General features: G+C 36.6%; 2 protein-coding genes and 1 long non-coding RNA gene across 7 annotated transcripts in view; 2 read left to right on the plus strand and 1 right to left on the minus strand.

Annotated features, from left to right (window-relative positions):
- The window catches only part of LOC129483393 (ovostatin-like), a 115,229-nt gene extending 109,513 nt beyond the window's left edge, over positions 1-5,716 (plus strand). For all 5 annotated transcript variants that reach the window (XM_063640802.1, XM_055280717.2, XM_063640801.1 and 2 more), the window contains 5 exons: positions 1,295-1,419; positions 2,042-2,132; positions 2,632-2,700; positions 2,914-3,016; positions 4,729-5,716. In XM_063640802.1, the coding sequence (XP_063496872.1) occupies positions 1,295-1,419; positions 2,042-2,132; positions 2,632-2,700; positions 2,914-3,016; positions 4,729-4,811 (471 nt within the window). In that variant the 3' untranslated portion in view covers positions 4,812-5,716. The remainder of the gene's footprint in view (positions 1-1,294; positions 1,420-2,041; positions 2,133-2,631; positions 2,701-2,913; positions 3,017-4,728) is intronic.
- A 2,884-nt stretch (positions 5,717-8,600) lies between these two features.
- Positions 8,601-11,189, minus strand: LOC129481914 (uncharacterized). Its single transcript, XR_008657546.2, has 3 exons — positions 10,966-11,189; positions 9,767-9,873; positions 8,601-8,820 (listed from the first exon to the last, which is right to left on the minus strand). It is a non-coding gene; the product is annotated as an uncharacterized lncRNA (long non-coding RNA).
- Positions 11,190-11,192: 3 nt separating this feature from the next.
- The window catches only part of LOC129481685 (alpha-1-macroglobulin-like), a 35,341-nt gene continuing 30,370 nt past the window's right edge, over positions 11,193-16,163 (plus strand). Inside the window, exons 1-2 of the mRNA XM_063639706.1 lie at positions 11,193-11,359; positions 11,892-11,989. The gene's annotated coding sequence lies outside the window, so the exon portion shown is untranslated. The remainder of the gene's footprint in view (positions 11,360-11,891; positions 11,990-16,163) is intronic.

Here is a 16,163-nt window from a genome sequence, read left to right on the forward strand (position 1 = left end):
CTATCCCCAAATATACTTTATGGTTGTTTTTCAAACCAGGATTCAATCAAAGACCATACTTTGCAGCTATTTGTTATGCCTCTCAAGTCTCTTTTAACCTAACAGATCTATCAATTTTTTATATTTTTTGTGACATTAATTTTTTGAAGAGATCAGGCCAGTTGTGGTGTAGAATCTCCCTAATTCTGAATTTATCAGATTGTTTTCTTTTGCTGTCATTTAATTTGTTGTCTCATTCTGTGTCTTCTGTAACTAAAAGTTAGATCTATATTTATATTGTATCACATCCAGAGGCACATCATTATTAGTGATGTTAAGTTTGATCACTGGATTAAAGATGATGATTGCCATACTTCCCCATTAATGTTGCTGCTTTTTTCTTCTTTACACCGACAATTAACATTCAAAATATTACATTGGGATCATGCAAATGTTGAGTTCATCATCAATTTTTATCTAAAAGTCTTAACATGCATTGATGATCTTTGCCTAATCAACCATTTCATTAAGAACTACAAAGTGGTGATTTTCTAATTCTATCACACCTTCTACCTTTATTAGCTGGCATTGCCATACTGTATAGTCCAATATACCAGAGTATACTCAATATATCAAATGTTTCTGGACAGTTGCAGTAGTTCCCCTCTTTGACTATTACATATGTCATTGAAATTAATAATGTGTATATATGACTTTGTACTTGGACAGGTGTATCTTCTGGAAATATTTCTTGAAGTGGGATTATTAGGTCAGGTTAAGTCTTTAACCAAGCCTATTACCAAGTCATATTATTTTGGATTTAGATTCTACAATTTCTCTTTTAATTTATTCATTGTATTCATGGTATTTACCTTGATTCCTGAAGTTCTGACATTTTAGTAATTTTATCAGTTTCTTAAGGCTGAAATCAGATGATTTTCATTATTATCCAAAACACAGCATAGATATATTCTAACTCTGCTACTCTGTAGCTGTATGAGTTTGGACAAGTTACTCATCTCTCTGTCCCCCATTTCCCTCATCTATAAAATGGAGGTTAAAAATAGCATCTACCTCAAGGGGTTGTTGGAAACATTAAAGGAGTTATTATATAAAAAAGCATTTAAAAGTGAGTACAGAGTATATGTTCAATAAATGTTAACTAAAGTTACTAGTGTTACCAGTATATTGTATATAATTGTATAGAAAAAAAGAAGCAGAGAGGTAAAAATTAACTTTTAAGTGTTAATGTGGAAGTAATAAATTTAAAATTAATCCTTTAGTTAATAAATAACATATTCTATATTTCTCCAAGTCAACTCTGAGGTATAACATCCTGCTCCCTAAGAAGTCATCTGGATTTTCCCTTTCTGTGAATACAGCCAATGCTTTCTGCAGAGGATTATTTGATGCAAAATTTGACCTTGTTGTTTCAGCCAGGTAAGAACTCTTTTTTTGGTAAATATAGATATCGCTCTACCTCTAATTCAAGTAGCCTAGTGTCTTTCTCTGCCTCCAAGTGAAACCACATTCCAATTATTGTGTGTGAAAGATTGGCCTGTCTTGGTCCTCTTGGAAAATATATTTCATCTTGTTTAAATTGCCTAAATTTTATAAGATTATGGTAGCTGCAAAAATAAATCTGGCTTAGAAAAAATATGGAATAGAAGGAAGAGAAGGAAATTGTAAGGGAAAAAATTTCTATAAATTCCTCCTCAAGAGATACATTTTCTTAGTTTCTAGTTTGTAAATCAACACATTGCAAACTCTTACTTTTGAAACATAAAATTCTAACACAAGGTTATCAGACCTAGGTTCAATTCTCTGGGTCCACTTAGGAATGAATTAAGATGCATGTTGTGTCATTTCGGAGCACCACTAACTTCAGTTTATTATTAAATTATTCCAATCTCAGAATGATAAACTCTATAAAGGCTATGATAAAATAAATTTTTTTGCATGAAAATACATTTTATTTTTTGTTTTTCTAAATATTTTTGTTTTCCTAAATAATGATCAAAGTTTATCTGAATTTTACATTTTGTACTTTTTAAAAAAAAAGTTATCATGGAAAGCACAACTCTTCCAACATGGCAATCATAGATGTGAAGATGCTTTCAGGATTTGTACCCGATACATCATCAGTTAAGAAGGTAAAGATTTAAATGTTGTTAACTGAAATAACTTCAGAATAGATATAATGTGTTGAGCCCTGTGCTATACTATACATTGGCCACAAGTTTATTTAAAAAAGGAATACATTTTCTATTCTTAAGGAGTAAAATTTGAATGTTATGTGTATCTGAAAGTAAAACATTGAGGTTCTCAAATTAATTTATATTCTTATATTGTCAAAACAGTGAATCATTAAAAAACAGGTAGATGAGTTAGTGTTTAGTTATTATTATATTCATTCTATTATTCTAGTTATTTAAAATTAGAAACTAATATACAGATAGATGTCTCAAAAATGTTGAATGAATAAATGTCAAAGATAAATATTTGTTGTTGAAGCTTTATAGAAACACTGTAAGTATTTAAAAGATGCAGGAAAACCTCCAAGTTGAAATCAAATATTTTATCTTTGGATAACTAGATATTTGTAATCCTAGTTCCCTGAATTTTCAGCACACTTTTTTTCCTTATTTTTAGCTTCAGGAAGATGGCAAAGTACAACGAGTAGAAATCAAAACCACCCATGTCTTTTTCTACCTGGAGAATGTGAGTTTACTGTCATAACTTGGTTTGTGTGTTGATGTATATGCTTGAGGCACAATGTGGTTTTACTTTTGTCTTTGTTTTTTATGTTTAAAAAAGTTTTCCTAATGGCATAAGTATCAAAATAGTATTGCTAAAGTAATTCTGAATATTTGAAATGGAGAGAAGTTGAGGGAATACATCTCAATATGCATAACAGTATTAATTTATTCTCAGGTTACTCAAAAAGAAATTCAATTCTCATTCTCCGTCAAACAAGATGCATTTGTATCCAACATCAAGCCAGCATCTGTTCAGCTCTATGATTATTATGAAACTGGTAAGAACTGTATCTAGTAACTGCGGTTTTTGTCATTAAGTAATTGCGGTTTTTGCCATTACGTTCAAGGCGAAAACCACAATTACTTTTGCACCAACCTAAATAGTTAAACCAATTTTCATTTTCTCAACTGGTGTTATAGTTCCTATTTTTGAAATCTTCCCTTATTTGGTGTTTTGTAACTTTTCATACCACCTAATAAAAAAAGCATCAGAATTTCAAGAGCAAAATTTGAGGGTTTTTTTCTACCTAAATGGACAAAACTAGCCTGATTTTTCTTAACCAGTCTTCTCACTAGAATGTTCATTTAAATTATTGGAAAATAAATGTGAAGTAGGATATCTAGCTGAATATAGATTCAGGCAAAAGTTTGTGGCTATGAAGGTTGGCATAGTTTATGCATTAGTGTGAATTACAGGATACAGAAATTATGTGTTTATTATGTGAATAGAGAAGGAGACATATACTATTAGAGATGATAAAGATATGCTCACAAAAATATTCTTAGAAAACATATTTTTAAAGCCACAACCATTTATTATTTCTCACAATTCTATGGATCAGCCAAGCTGATTGGTTTAGCGTGACTTGACTGGTTTGGGCTGATTCAGCTCTTCCGTCTTTGAATTGCACCTGTAATTCACCTGGTGAGTTGGCCAGCTGGATGTTCTAGGCGGCCTCATTCATATGTCTAGCATTGGCCTGGCTCTTGATTGGAGGCTGGCTGACTGCCAGCTGAATCAGCTTATTCTTGCCTCTCATCATTCAACAGGCTAGTCTGGGCATGTATTTATCTAGTTAGCTACCACCTATCTATCCATATATTGTTTAGCACAGTGAAATTTTTAAATAAAAAAATTTATAATCAGAGCTACTTGGTCAGGTAACTTTGGGTTTCTGGATTTTGTTTTTTTTTTTTTCAACCAAGTTCTCATGGTGTTATTATTGTTTTAACCAAGGCTCAGGCAAGGTAAATTCTTACTGACAACACCAAACAAGTAAGTAGCAGAATAAGATCTCTAAATGAGGTATTCTGTTTTGAAATTGAAGCTTATCTGAACACTGTGCTTTTCTTAGATAAAAATTATGTCTATGAATACATTAAAATATAGGTCTAATAACTTTACCAATTAAAAAATTAACATGACAAGTTAATTATTTTCAAGTCAGATTACCTCAGCCAATAAATGACTCACAGACTTTTTGAGAAAACGAAAACCTGTTTTATGCATGCTAGCTTGATAAATATTTCAGCCAAAAAAGGGAGTGAATCGATAGTGATACAATCTATTAAGTGTTAAGTGTAAATCAACAGTGGTTTACAAACTTTGAGCACCTCTGCATTTGGTAAGTACATCTTTACTTCTTTACAAAAACCTGGATGGTTGAACTAAGTCTTCACTGTCCCTCCAGCTCTTGTGATAATGTAGACACTTTATTCTAGAAGAGAAAGCCCTAACCTCTGTTAGGTTTTAATATGTATCATATACAAAACATCATACCTGAAACACTTAGAAATGATCATATGGGTATGTATGCAATGTGATGTAAATCAGAAGAATAAAGTACAGTATATTTGGAAGTTGTTAAGCAAAGAAACTATTATAGTAGCATAGATTTAGGGGAATTTATTTCTAAGCAGATAAGAAATAAAGATGCTTTCTTCTTGAACAATGTTATAAAACTTTCTAATAACAATTACTATCTTTCAGATGAATTTGCACTTGCAGAATACAGCACACCATGTGGTCAGATGTCTTTTGAAACCTCCTCATTCCAGGATAAGGAAACTTAGATGGAAAAGAAGATACTTTGTAACTGAGATATCTATCAAGTTTGTTCCTGGAAGCATTAAGCCTGCACTTCCCAAAAGCTTCAACCAGCAGAGACCAGGGCCAGTAAACAAATGCTCCCGCCTCTGCCTTTGGTCAAGAATTGCGGGAGGCCTTCCAGATGCTTCTCATGAAGTCCCCTTGAAATCCATCTCCCAGGTTTTCAGGAAGCAGCCTCCACAACAAATCCTTAAATTAGCTTTTGTCCTTTTTTGTCACAGTCTCCCTGCTCTCTCACTCCTGTTTCCTGGGATCCCCAGTGAAATGAATTATCTGCATCCAAGTCCTTACCTCAAATTCTACTTTCAGGGCAACCCAAGCAGAGAAAGCCTACCCCATCTATCACTGAATAACTATAGAAAATACTTTGTTAGATAACGAGTATTCTAATGTGTTGATATTTTAGTTCTGGTGTGTGTTTCTGAATAATTTCTCTGGGAAATGTGGAAAAGTAAGACTTCATGTTATTTAAACGTAAATATGTTTATTTTCCTTGGCAACTATTGTTGAGTAAAACCTGACCAGAATCCATGTTTTTTTTTTTTTTAAAAAAAAGAACCTATGTATTTTTAACTTTCATTTTAAAACTGAATTTTCTTTCTCCAGATAAGCTTAGGATGAAACAAATACCCCCCATCTCCTCCCTGACACAATCACTTAGAGTATCATTTCTGAAGATATATTTGTAAAGCTTTCTTGGCTATAAAATATTATATACTTGATTTAATTATAAGATCAAATATTCATTAGTACGTTATTATTAAACACATATATTTTAGAAAATTATTTTTATACATGTACCTAAAGTGTTTACTTATATGTAACTGTTAAGATAAATGAATAAATTTATGTTGTTTTGAGCCACAAATTATGAGGTAATTTGTTACTGCAGCAATAGAAAACTAATGCACTATCTCGTAAATATCTCAAACATAACGAACTTCAACATTTCAAATGTCATTTGTCATTTCTAACTGCTCCCCAATGTAATCAATCTCACTTTATACCTGGTCACTCAGTCATCTCAGTAATGATAATTCACATCTACCCAGATCCTATAGGCAGGTGCAAGACCTGTGTCTTTTGCTTATTTCTCCCTGGCTAACAGACTTTACATCCATCAGTAATACCTGTCATTTATACCTCCAAAATCTATGTTATAAAAGAGAGCTTTAAAAAATTTTTCATTTGCTTAGATCTCTTCTTCAGTAGCTTTCCATTGTACATCAGAGAGCAATGAAGGTTTTACCATAGTGTACAAGGTATTAAATGAAAATGCCCCTGCTTATGTGTCAAATATTATTTTATCCCACTTTCCTACTTTAATCACAGTGACTTCTTTCAGTTCTGGCTGTATTCAAGTATCCAAACCATACAATATCTAGAAAAGGCAAAACTATGGAGACAGTAAAAAGATCAATGATCAATGGTTGCCAGGGAGGGAAAGATAATTAGGTGAAACACAGAAGGTTTTTACGACAGTGAAAATATGCTGCATGACACTATATATAATGTATGTTGGATACATGTCATTATACATATGCCAAAACATAGAAAGTACAACACCAAGAGTGAACCCTAATGTGAACTATGGTCTTCAGTGATAATGATGTATTAAATAACTTCATCAATTGTTCACAAATGGATCACTCTGGTGCAGAATATTGATAGTGGGGGAACCTGTCCATATGGGAACAGAGGGTGCACATGACAGCTCTCCCACTTTCTGCTCAATTTTTCTATGAAACTAAAACTACTCTAAAAAATAAAGTATATTAAAAAAGATATTAAGAGTATCTTCATTATTGCTGCAATAATGGCTATTTTAAAACCCAACTCCAAACTCAGTGGCTTCCAACAAGAAATATTTATTTCTCCCTCTCATTGATCTATGGATCAGATGTGGCTACGTTGGGCTTATTTGGGCTTGGCTAACCTTGTGCCCAGAATGATGATTGGTTTTAAGTCTGATCCATGTGCCTGTGGTCCCATGACAAGTAACTACTACAAAGGCCCTGAGTAAAGAGCCTGGACTTGTTCTGTGTAAGAGGTGGGTAGATATGTCGGTCATTGAGTAGCAGGCATGCATATCATAGAGGAATGCTCATTAAATAAATAAATAAATCTTAAACAATTTTTGTTGTTATGAAGCGTGCCTATAGCTCCCGAATTCAATTTCTAAAAATTGTGCCCTCCCAAACATTTATTCTTTGGTCAGCTTTTTAATGTATTTTTTTTCCCTTAATCTTCATTGGCATCACCACTGACCTTTCCATGATTTTTCAATAAAATAAAAGAAGGGATGATTCCAAAGAGTAAACCTTGTTATAGAAAAATTTACTACAAAAAATGTGATTGAACATATTTCCAAGCATTGATAGGCTATTTTATCCTGTCTGGTATAGCTGTTAAGAGCTATACCATTGGCAATCTCCATTTGTCAAATATACAGAAAAGCATCCATTACTGCAGGGTGTAAGGACAAATAAAAATTTTAAATAGTTTTAATTCTCTCTGTTGAAAATAAAGGAAGAGACCAATCCTCCCTCCTTTTTTTTAGTTTCCTTAGAAAACTTGTTACTTTAAGTCTTTTCTCCTCTTTGAAATGTATCCAAACCTTTCTGAACACTGGGTAGGATTCATCAGCATTATGAAGAATGTGGGAGCCATTTCTTTGAAACATCAACATCGAAGGAGATAGCACCCCTATCTGCAATTTCTGCAGGAGGGTAGGAGGCCAGCTTCGATGGGCACCTTGCTCCAAGTTAAACTACCTCTTATCATGAAGAGGAGCTTGTTTTTTTATTTAGTTAATCCCATTAACTAACACATGGTCACTCCCATGACCAAGTGAATCTAGGACGAATTATGTGTGATAAATGGTGCAGTCAAGTGCCCTTACTTGAAGGCTAGTTAGTGCTTAGGAACATGTATGTAATGGGCTGCATCAGCTCAGCAATAGAAAAGGCCGAGGTTCCTTTCTGTCTGCGAACTCTTACCAGATTGACTGTGATGCCTTTGCAAACTCTTACCAGATTGACTGTGATGCACGTCACATTCTGGCTTAATGATTATTCGATAAGTGTTTTCCTTCTCCGTTACTTTTATGGAGAGGACTTCTGGGTTGGGAGATTTTACTTTCATTATATTTCCCCAACAAAGGACACCTGTAGAAATGAAGATGTCACACTTAACTTTTCAAGGTTACCTTTGGGTGTAAAAGACAAAAAAAATTGGAAAAAATAAGCCAACTAGCGAAAAGTAATTGAACAAATGGAGGAATTTGCCTCAGACTAAAATAGAAATAAATCATATATTGGTGCAAAAGTCCAAAAATAAAGAGAAGCACATTTCAAACTCCTATTTTTTTAATTGAACATAGATAAGAAAATTAAACATAAAATTAAAGAAATACAATTTAAATGAGTAAGAATTCCTGAAACAAAATTCCATTGTTTTCTTCTTCTTCTTGGAAAATTATTCTTCTTATTCTTGGAAAATTCTTCCTACCATAATTTCTCTTCCCAATTATATTCTTACTAATAGTTTTAATTTTATCAACACATGTTTTGATTCTGAAGATTTTGAAAAGATCTAAACTAGTTTTAAAGGAAAAGCTAAATTTTTTCAAAAATAAAGACCCATTAAGATTGTGATTGAATAAACTACATATTTTAGTCTCAGTCCAGATCTGATCAAGTAAAAACTTGACCTTCTGGGAGGCAGCTTAGAGCCACAAAGAGGCACACAGAGATACATTTTTAAGCGCTAATCATTTCCAATAAGCAGGGTTACACTATTTTGCTCAAATCTCATAATAATAATTTTTTTATTTTCCAAAAACATTTCATTGAATTTTCCTTTGAACATGCCCTTCAGGAAGTACATTTCTCATAGAGATATGCTTTTCTCAGCACTGTCCCATTTGTTTTCATGAACATTTACCGTTAACTTTTTCAACATGCTTCTATCCTGTTTAGAAAAAAATAGGAAATCATTATCTAAAGAAAAAGGAGGGGAAAGATAAGGATGAGCTTGTCTCTTTTTTATTTTAAGAGCTTTCTACTTCTATTTCACTCTGAGACCCAAACATTTTATGCCATTTTCTCTGTCTCTTAGTTTGTATGTGACAATCTCTCTCTCTCTCAAACTCTCCCCACTAGGTTCTCCATGCCACCCCCTGTGCCATAACTTTAATCCATGAAGCAGGAGTATCGCTGCATGTTGAATAAGAGGAATACTTTTTGGTGAAATATGCTTTCCTAAAAAGTTCCAGTTTTCAGTAAATTTTTCTATATCATCAGGTAAACCTGCCATTTGCGATGAATTTCTCAAAAAGTTTTTACAAAACTATAAAATGGAAGAAGACATGAAAATGCTATCGGAAATGCTGGCAAACGGTGAAAAAGAAATGGGAGGAAAAAATGATATGCCGCAGTCCACTTCACCAGGTTAGTCTTTCTCTAAAAGAGATTTTACAAAACAACTGGGATGGAGAAAAGGGGTAGAGATGGGATATGAGTGAGAACACATTTTATTCTTGATTTCCTGTACTTGCTATTTTTGGTTCCTAGCCTCTATCAACTGAATTTTTTATGCATATATCCCCTTTTTTATGTGTATATTCCTATATACATGAGACACTGGGGCCTGTGCTAATCTCAAATATCACTAATACTGAGTCAGGAAAAACAGACACCTGCCATTGTCCCCACCAGGGTTGATTTGTTTGAAGGACCAAATGTAAAGCCAGGTAATCAGGAGGTGGAAAAGAATTCCTTGGTTTCTGAGAGTGACCAGGATGGAGTGTGTGAGTTGAGAACAGAGAGGATACTAAGGAAAACTTGCCATGGTGCTAGAAAAGAAGTAAGGCAATAGCAACTGGTGAGTCAGAGTCATCTCCCAAAATGGGACCTACCTGTATGGCAGCAGAGAGGCTTCCTTGAAACAACTGCTCCCAACTTGGTAACATTAGGAAGTAAAAGCTAGTGGTTCCACATACCTGAAATTTCCCTAAATTCTAATCTGGAGAGTACACAAACAAGAAAATTTTACAGTAATATAAAATGGACAACGAAGTCATACAATTTTGGAATTTAATTAACATTAAATTAAATATAATTGAATGATGCATGTTATTTATATTTTAATTAAGGTAATCTTAAAAAGAAGAAAATATTTCTCAAAATGTTGCATGAAGTAATGGAAGACGTGAAGAGCTGAGTACTATTTTTTCACAATTTGGCTCCAAATCGCTGAATAACTCTTTTTCCAATACCTTTATTTATTTCTTTGTAATGCTTATTTGGCTTAACAAGGAGCTGTGGCCCGCGGTTCACATTGGCAGTGAAACCTGTTAGCCCACAGGCTTCACCCTATCCAGGTTTGTTTCCTTTAAGAAAGCGCATAGGGCCGGGTGCGGTGGCTCACGCTTGTAATCCCAGCACTTTGGAAGGCCGAGGCGGGCGGATCACGAGGTCAGGAGACGGAGACCACGGTGAAACCCCGTCTCTACTAAAAAAAAAAAAAAAAAAAAAAAAAATACAAAAAATTAGCCTGGCGTGGTGGCGGGCGCCTGTAGTCCCAGCTACTCCGAGAGGCTGAGGCAGGAGAATGGCGCGAACCCGGGAGGCGGAGCTTTCAGTGAGCCGAGACTGCGCCACTGCACTCCAGCCTGGGCGACAGACTCCGTCTCAAAAAAAAAAAAAAAAGAAAGTGCATAGGGCGAGAACCCTGCTCTGAGGGATGGGGTCACTGGCTCGCTGGCTCTCCGAGGTTTCATGTGTCCTCTCTGCAGGCCACTGGCCCTCTGAGGAGCCTTTCCTGAGAAGGCAGGCCTGGGTCCACAGCCATGGCACTCCATTGCCTGGGAAGGCGCCGCGCAACTCGCATTAGTAAAGATGGCCTCCAAGGGGATGGCCACAAGGTGGAGGCCTGGGGCAGGGTGGCCCCCCCCCCCGTCTCCAGGGGCAGATCCTCTGGCTTCCTCCTTCCATTCCTGTGTGCAGAGTTAGTACCCACCCAGGAACCTGCTGTTAGTTACCCCCTCCCTCCCCACTTGAAAAAAAAAGAAAAAGAAAAAAAAAGAGAAAAGAAGAAAAAGAAAAGAAAACACACCGTTCAGGTAAAAACAGCCTTTTCAGAACAGCCTAGCAAAGGTCTCCCAGAATGACATTCTGATCTCTGTCAGGTAACATGGGCACAGTAAGATGGCGCCGGTTCCGGGTTCTTCACCCCCGGTTCCCGGTTCTCCACCCCGGGAGCCCGCCAAGAGAAGGCCAATCAGGGAAGAACACCTCCTGCCTTTTACTCAAACCCCACCCCTAAGCCAATCACCGATGCCCACGTAGCCCACTGAGTATAAAAGCCCAGCACCTAAGCAGCTCGCCCCCTCGTCTTTCCTTTTCCTCCTCCGTGTGGTGTTGCCTGGGTGCCTGCAATAAAATCTCTTGACCGCGACCAGCGTGTCTGGTTTGAGCCCGATCAGGTCCGACTCTTTCAATCTCTCCAGGTCAGGCAGCACCTGGGACACGTGGTCAGGATGGATGAGGCTAAGTTGTCTCAGACCTTCTCAGCTCAGGACAGCCCTCAGGTCAGGGCCCCTTAAGGTTTTCTGCTTTGTTAGTCACATTGCCTCCCGACTTTCATCCCAGGCACATGCTACTAGCCCTCATTCTGCTGTGTCTAAGCCTTATAAACCAAAAATAAAATTCTAAGCCCTCCTTCCCCAACACCACCACCAGCAGCCATCTGCAGGGACCCCTACTGTCAGCCAACGGCATTCCAAGTTTAATCTGAAAAACTAGTTCAGCCTGTGATGGGAAGGGGGGTCAGACATGCCTCATTATTCTCTCCTCCCGTTTGGAAATCAGGCACAGCTGACCAGCATTAACGTTAAAACAGATCGTAAGGCTGACAAAACAGACTCTTTGTAGCAGTAAGATACCAAATTTTAGTATAGCATCAAATGGCAGATAGAAGGCCCTGAAAGAAATTGAAGTAGTTTACCCTAAATTATGTTTCTTTGCTGTGTCTTGAAACAGTCCTGCAAAGCTGTCTCTTGGAGGAGAAATCTACATTCTGAAGAAAATCCACTTCCTTTTCTGGGCCTTTTTCCTGATCCAGGAGAGTGTCGGCTCTGGTGAGAAATATTTACGATCTATTCTTTCTGAAGCCTGCTACCTGGAGGCTTCCTCTGCATAATGGAAACCCTGGTCTCCATAACACCTTATTTTAAACCCAGACGTTCCTTCTATTAATTCTAGATCTTTAGAAAATGTCTTTCTCAATCAATTGCGAATCAAAAAAATCATTGAATCTACCTATGACCTGGAAGCATTCTCTGCAGCCCTCACTTCGAGTTGTCCTGCCTGTCCTAACTGAACCAATGTGCATTTCCCTTGTATTGATTTATGTCTTATGTCTCCCTAAACTGTATAAAACCAAGCTCTAGTCCAGCTACCTTGGGCACATGTTCTCAGGACCTCCTGAGGGCTGTGTTACAGGTGTTTGGTCACTCATGTTTGGCTCAGAATAAATATTTTCAAATATTTTACAGAGTTTGCAGCGTCTGTCTCTCGGGTTCAATCAATTCTCCTGCCTCAGCGTCCCAAGCAGCTGGGATTACAGGCACGTGCCACCACACCCAGCTAATTTTTGTATTTTTAGTAGAGACAGGGTTTCGCCATGTTGACCAGGATGGTTTTGAACTCCTGACCTCAAGTGATCTGCCTGCCTCAGTCTTCCAAAGTGCTGGGATTACAGACGTGAGCCACAACGTCTGGCCAGAGTTTGGTTCTTTTTGTCAAAAGGTGTACAAATATCTCTTCAAGACCTTGCTTCCAATTCTTTTGGGTATATGCCCAGAAGTAAAATTGCTGGATCATAGGAAAATTCTATTTTTAAGGGTTTTTTTAAATTATTTTTTGTTTTAGACGGAGTCCCCCTCTGTCTCCCAGGCTGGAGTGCAATGGCGCAATCTTGGCTCACTGCAACCTCCACCTCTGGGGTTCAAGCGATTCTCCTGCCTCAGCCTCCCGAGTAGCTGGGACCACAGGCTGCCACCACGCCCAGCTAATTTTTGTATTTTTAGTAGAGATGGGGTTTCACCATATTGGCCAGGCTGGTCTTGAACTCCTGTCCTTGTGATCCACCCACCTCGGCCTCCCAAAGTGCTGGGATTACAGGCATGAGCCACTGTGCCCAGCCTCTATTTTTAAGTTTTTGAGAAGTTGTCGTATTGTTTTCCACAGTGGCTGCACCAACAGTGCATTCTCTCTCACCAACAGTGCACCAGAGTTCCAAATTCTGCACAGCCTCACCAGCACACTTATTTTGGGGGTTTTTGTTTGTTTGTTTAATAGTAGTCATATTAATGGATGTGAGGTGGTATCTCAGTGTGGTTTTGATTTGCATTTTCCTAATTAGTAATGTTAATTAAGCATCTTTTATGAACCTGTTGGCCACTTGTATGTCATATTTAGAGAAATGTTTATTCAAATTATTTACTCTCAAATTATTTAGAGAAATGTTTATTCAAATTATTGGGTTGTTCATTTTTGTTGTGGATTTTGCTTTTTGGTTTAATTTGCTTTTCTATTTTATTTATTTTAGCTTTCATATCTAATATTTTTAATTCCTTAAAATTAATAAAAAATAAATTTTATTTTCTGATGAGTACGTTTATGATTACAAATTTTCTTTGGAGTATAGCTTTTTCTCCTCTCTGTAGACTTTAGTATAAAATGTTAGTCATTTTTATTGCATTTAAAATATATTAAAACTCAGTTTTGATAATTGTTCTTCCAATTCTTCCAAGGATTATCTATCAATGTGTTTCACAGTCTCTATAGCAAGTCATTGTTTGCTTTCTTGCCTGCTTTTTGTTTGCTTGTTTCTGAATTAGGGAATACAATTCTTTGATCATTTTCTTCTATTATGTTGATTATAAGAAGAGAATGTTGACAGTAAAATCCATACTTTATAAAATGTGTTAAAGTTTTATTTGTGGCCATATACATAATTATTTTTGGTAAATATAGACTTTTCATTCAAGTAATATGAGAGTATGTGAACATCTTTTAAATCAAGTGTCCTGCTCATATTTTGACTTTTTAAAAGTGCTTTCTCAATGCTATAATTTAACACTCAATATCATCTTGTATGTCATTGATATCATACTTCCTAATTTGTTTGTGTACATTTTCCAGGTCTCTTTTTACCTTTGCTCATCCCTATATTTTTGACCTTCTTGAATTTTATCTTGTTTTAAAAGTGTTTTTAGCCCAACCTGATTGTCTAGATTTTAATAAGAAAATTCTATGTTGTATAATAACTGATATAGTTGATATTATTCTTGGTTTACTTCATGTAAATTATTTATTTACTTTGCTGTAGAAGCATTACAGTATGGTAGTAAAAGTGCAGATCCTGGAACCATGTAACCTTGGCGAAAATTTCAGTTACTACTTATAAGCTGGGCACATTTTTTAACATCTTTTGCTTCAGTTTTCTCATCTGTAAAATGTGTAGTACCACCTTTGTGAAGTTTTAGTAAGAATTAAATGAATTAACATAGTAAAATACTGTATACCTTTTGGCTATCCTTGTTATTTACTATGGCTTTCTTTTCCATATTTTGCTAACTTGATCAATACCTCCTATTTTTTTCTTTTTCCAATTAGGAGCCTATAATACTTTGAAATATATGTTTGCTCCTCAACCCTGTTTCCAAGCATACAATTCCTAAAATCCTTAGAATCTACAAAGTGATGCCTTTGTGTGTGCTAGTGAGTTGACTGGTGGCTGGCAGCTCCTAGTTAGCTTCAGGGCTGGTCACCAGAAAGACCAAAGTGAGATTAGAGGCTTGGGACTTTCAGCCCCTCCACACTGCAGAGGGTTGAAGGTTAGGCTGATCACCAATGGCCAATGATTTAATCAATCATTTCTACATAATGGAGCTTCCATAAAAACCCAACAGAGTGGCACTGGGAGGGCTTCCAGATAGCTGAACACTGTCTCTCAAGCTGGCTCACCCGGAGAGGGTATGGAAGCTCTGTGCCCCTTCCCCATACCTTGCCCTATGCATCTTTTCATCTGTATCTTTTGTAATATTCTTTAAGGTACCTTTAATATATCTTGACATGTTTTCCTGAGTTTTATGAGCCACTAGACGTGTTTTCCTGAGTTTTATGAGCCACTCTAGCAAATTAATTGGACCCAAGGAGGGGGTCATGGGAATCTGCAGTATATAGCCAGTAGGTCAGAAGCACAGGCCACAACCTGGGGCTTATGATTGGCATAGAAAGGAGGCAGTCTTATGGGACTGAGCCCTCACTGTGTGGGTCTCATGCTTTCTCCAGGTAGACAGTGATGGAATTGAATTGAACTGGAGGAAATCTAGCTGGTGTCCACTGCATAACTGGTTGCTTGCTTGGTGTGTGAGGAATCTCCCCCACTCCCACCTCCTCACACACACATTTGATCACAGAAGTCTATGTGTTTTGTGGGGTGAGAGCAGAAGAAAAATGGTTGTGTTTCTTCTGCTCAGAAAATCCTACTGTGTTTTGTTTTCTAATAATTGTTATGTTGGTTTTCACAGAGTTCAGAAGAATTTATTTAAAACAAAAACTAAAGTTAACCACATCTCAACATACCATTTCCCATTGCTTCCTACCCCATCTCATCAAATACACGTTTTAAATATTTATATTTACTCACTCTGCTCTGCTTCCCAGACATACACCATGTACTAAGATATAAACTTTGGAATATTTTTTCTACCTCTTTCCATCAACCAATATGTAGACTTTGCTTATGGTTATAAGCCAATATAATAATTTTCCTTACTGTATATTTCTTATATTTTAAGAATTCTTAGTTATAACTTATATTGCACATCAACAAACTTGTTACACTATTTAAATTTAAATATATGTATTTCATATATGCATACATACTTAAAATTTGAAGACATATATGTTCACTACCCATCCTGTTTTACCCTATTTCTTCTATCTAGAGGTTTTTGTTATGGCTTATTTATAATTTGGCTAGAGTCCTTTTTTTTTTTTTTTTTTTCAAGAGGAGTCTTGCTCTATTGCCCAGACTCGAGTGCAGTGGCGCAATCTCGGCTCACTGCAAGCTCCACCTCTTGGGTTCATGCCATTCTCCTGCCTCGGCCTCCCGAGTAGCTGGGATTACAGGTGCCCACCACCATGCCTGGCTAATTTTTTGTATTTTTAGTAGAGACGGGGTTTCACTGGGTTAGCCAGGATGGTCTCAATCTCCTGACCTCATGATCTGCCTACGTCGGC

The sequence above is a fragment of the Symphalangus syndactylus genome, chromosome 5 (assembly GCF_028878055.3).
Source record: "Symphalangus syndactylus isolate Jambi chromosome 5, NHGRI_mSymSyn1-v2.1_pri, whole genome shotgun sequence".
NCBI classification, from domain to species: Eukaryota; Metazoa; Chordata; class Mammalia; order Primates; family Hylobatidae; genus Symphalangus; species Symphalangus syndactylus.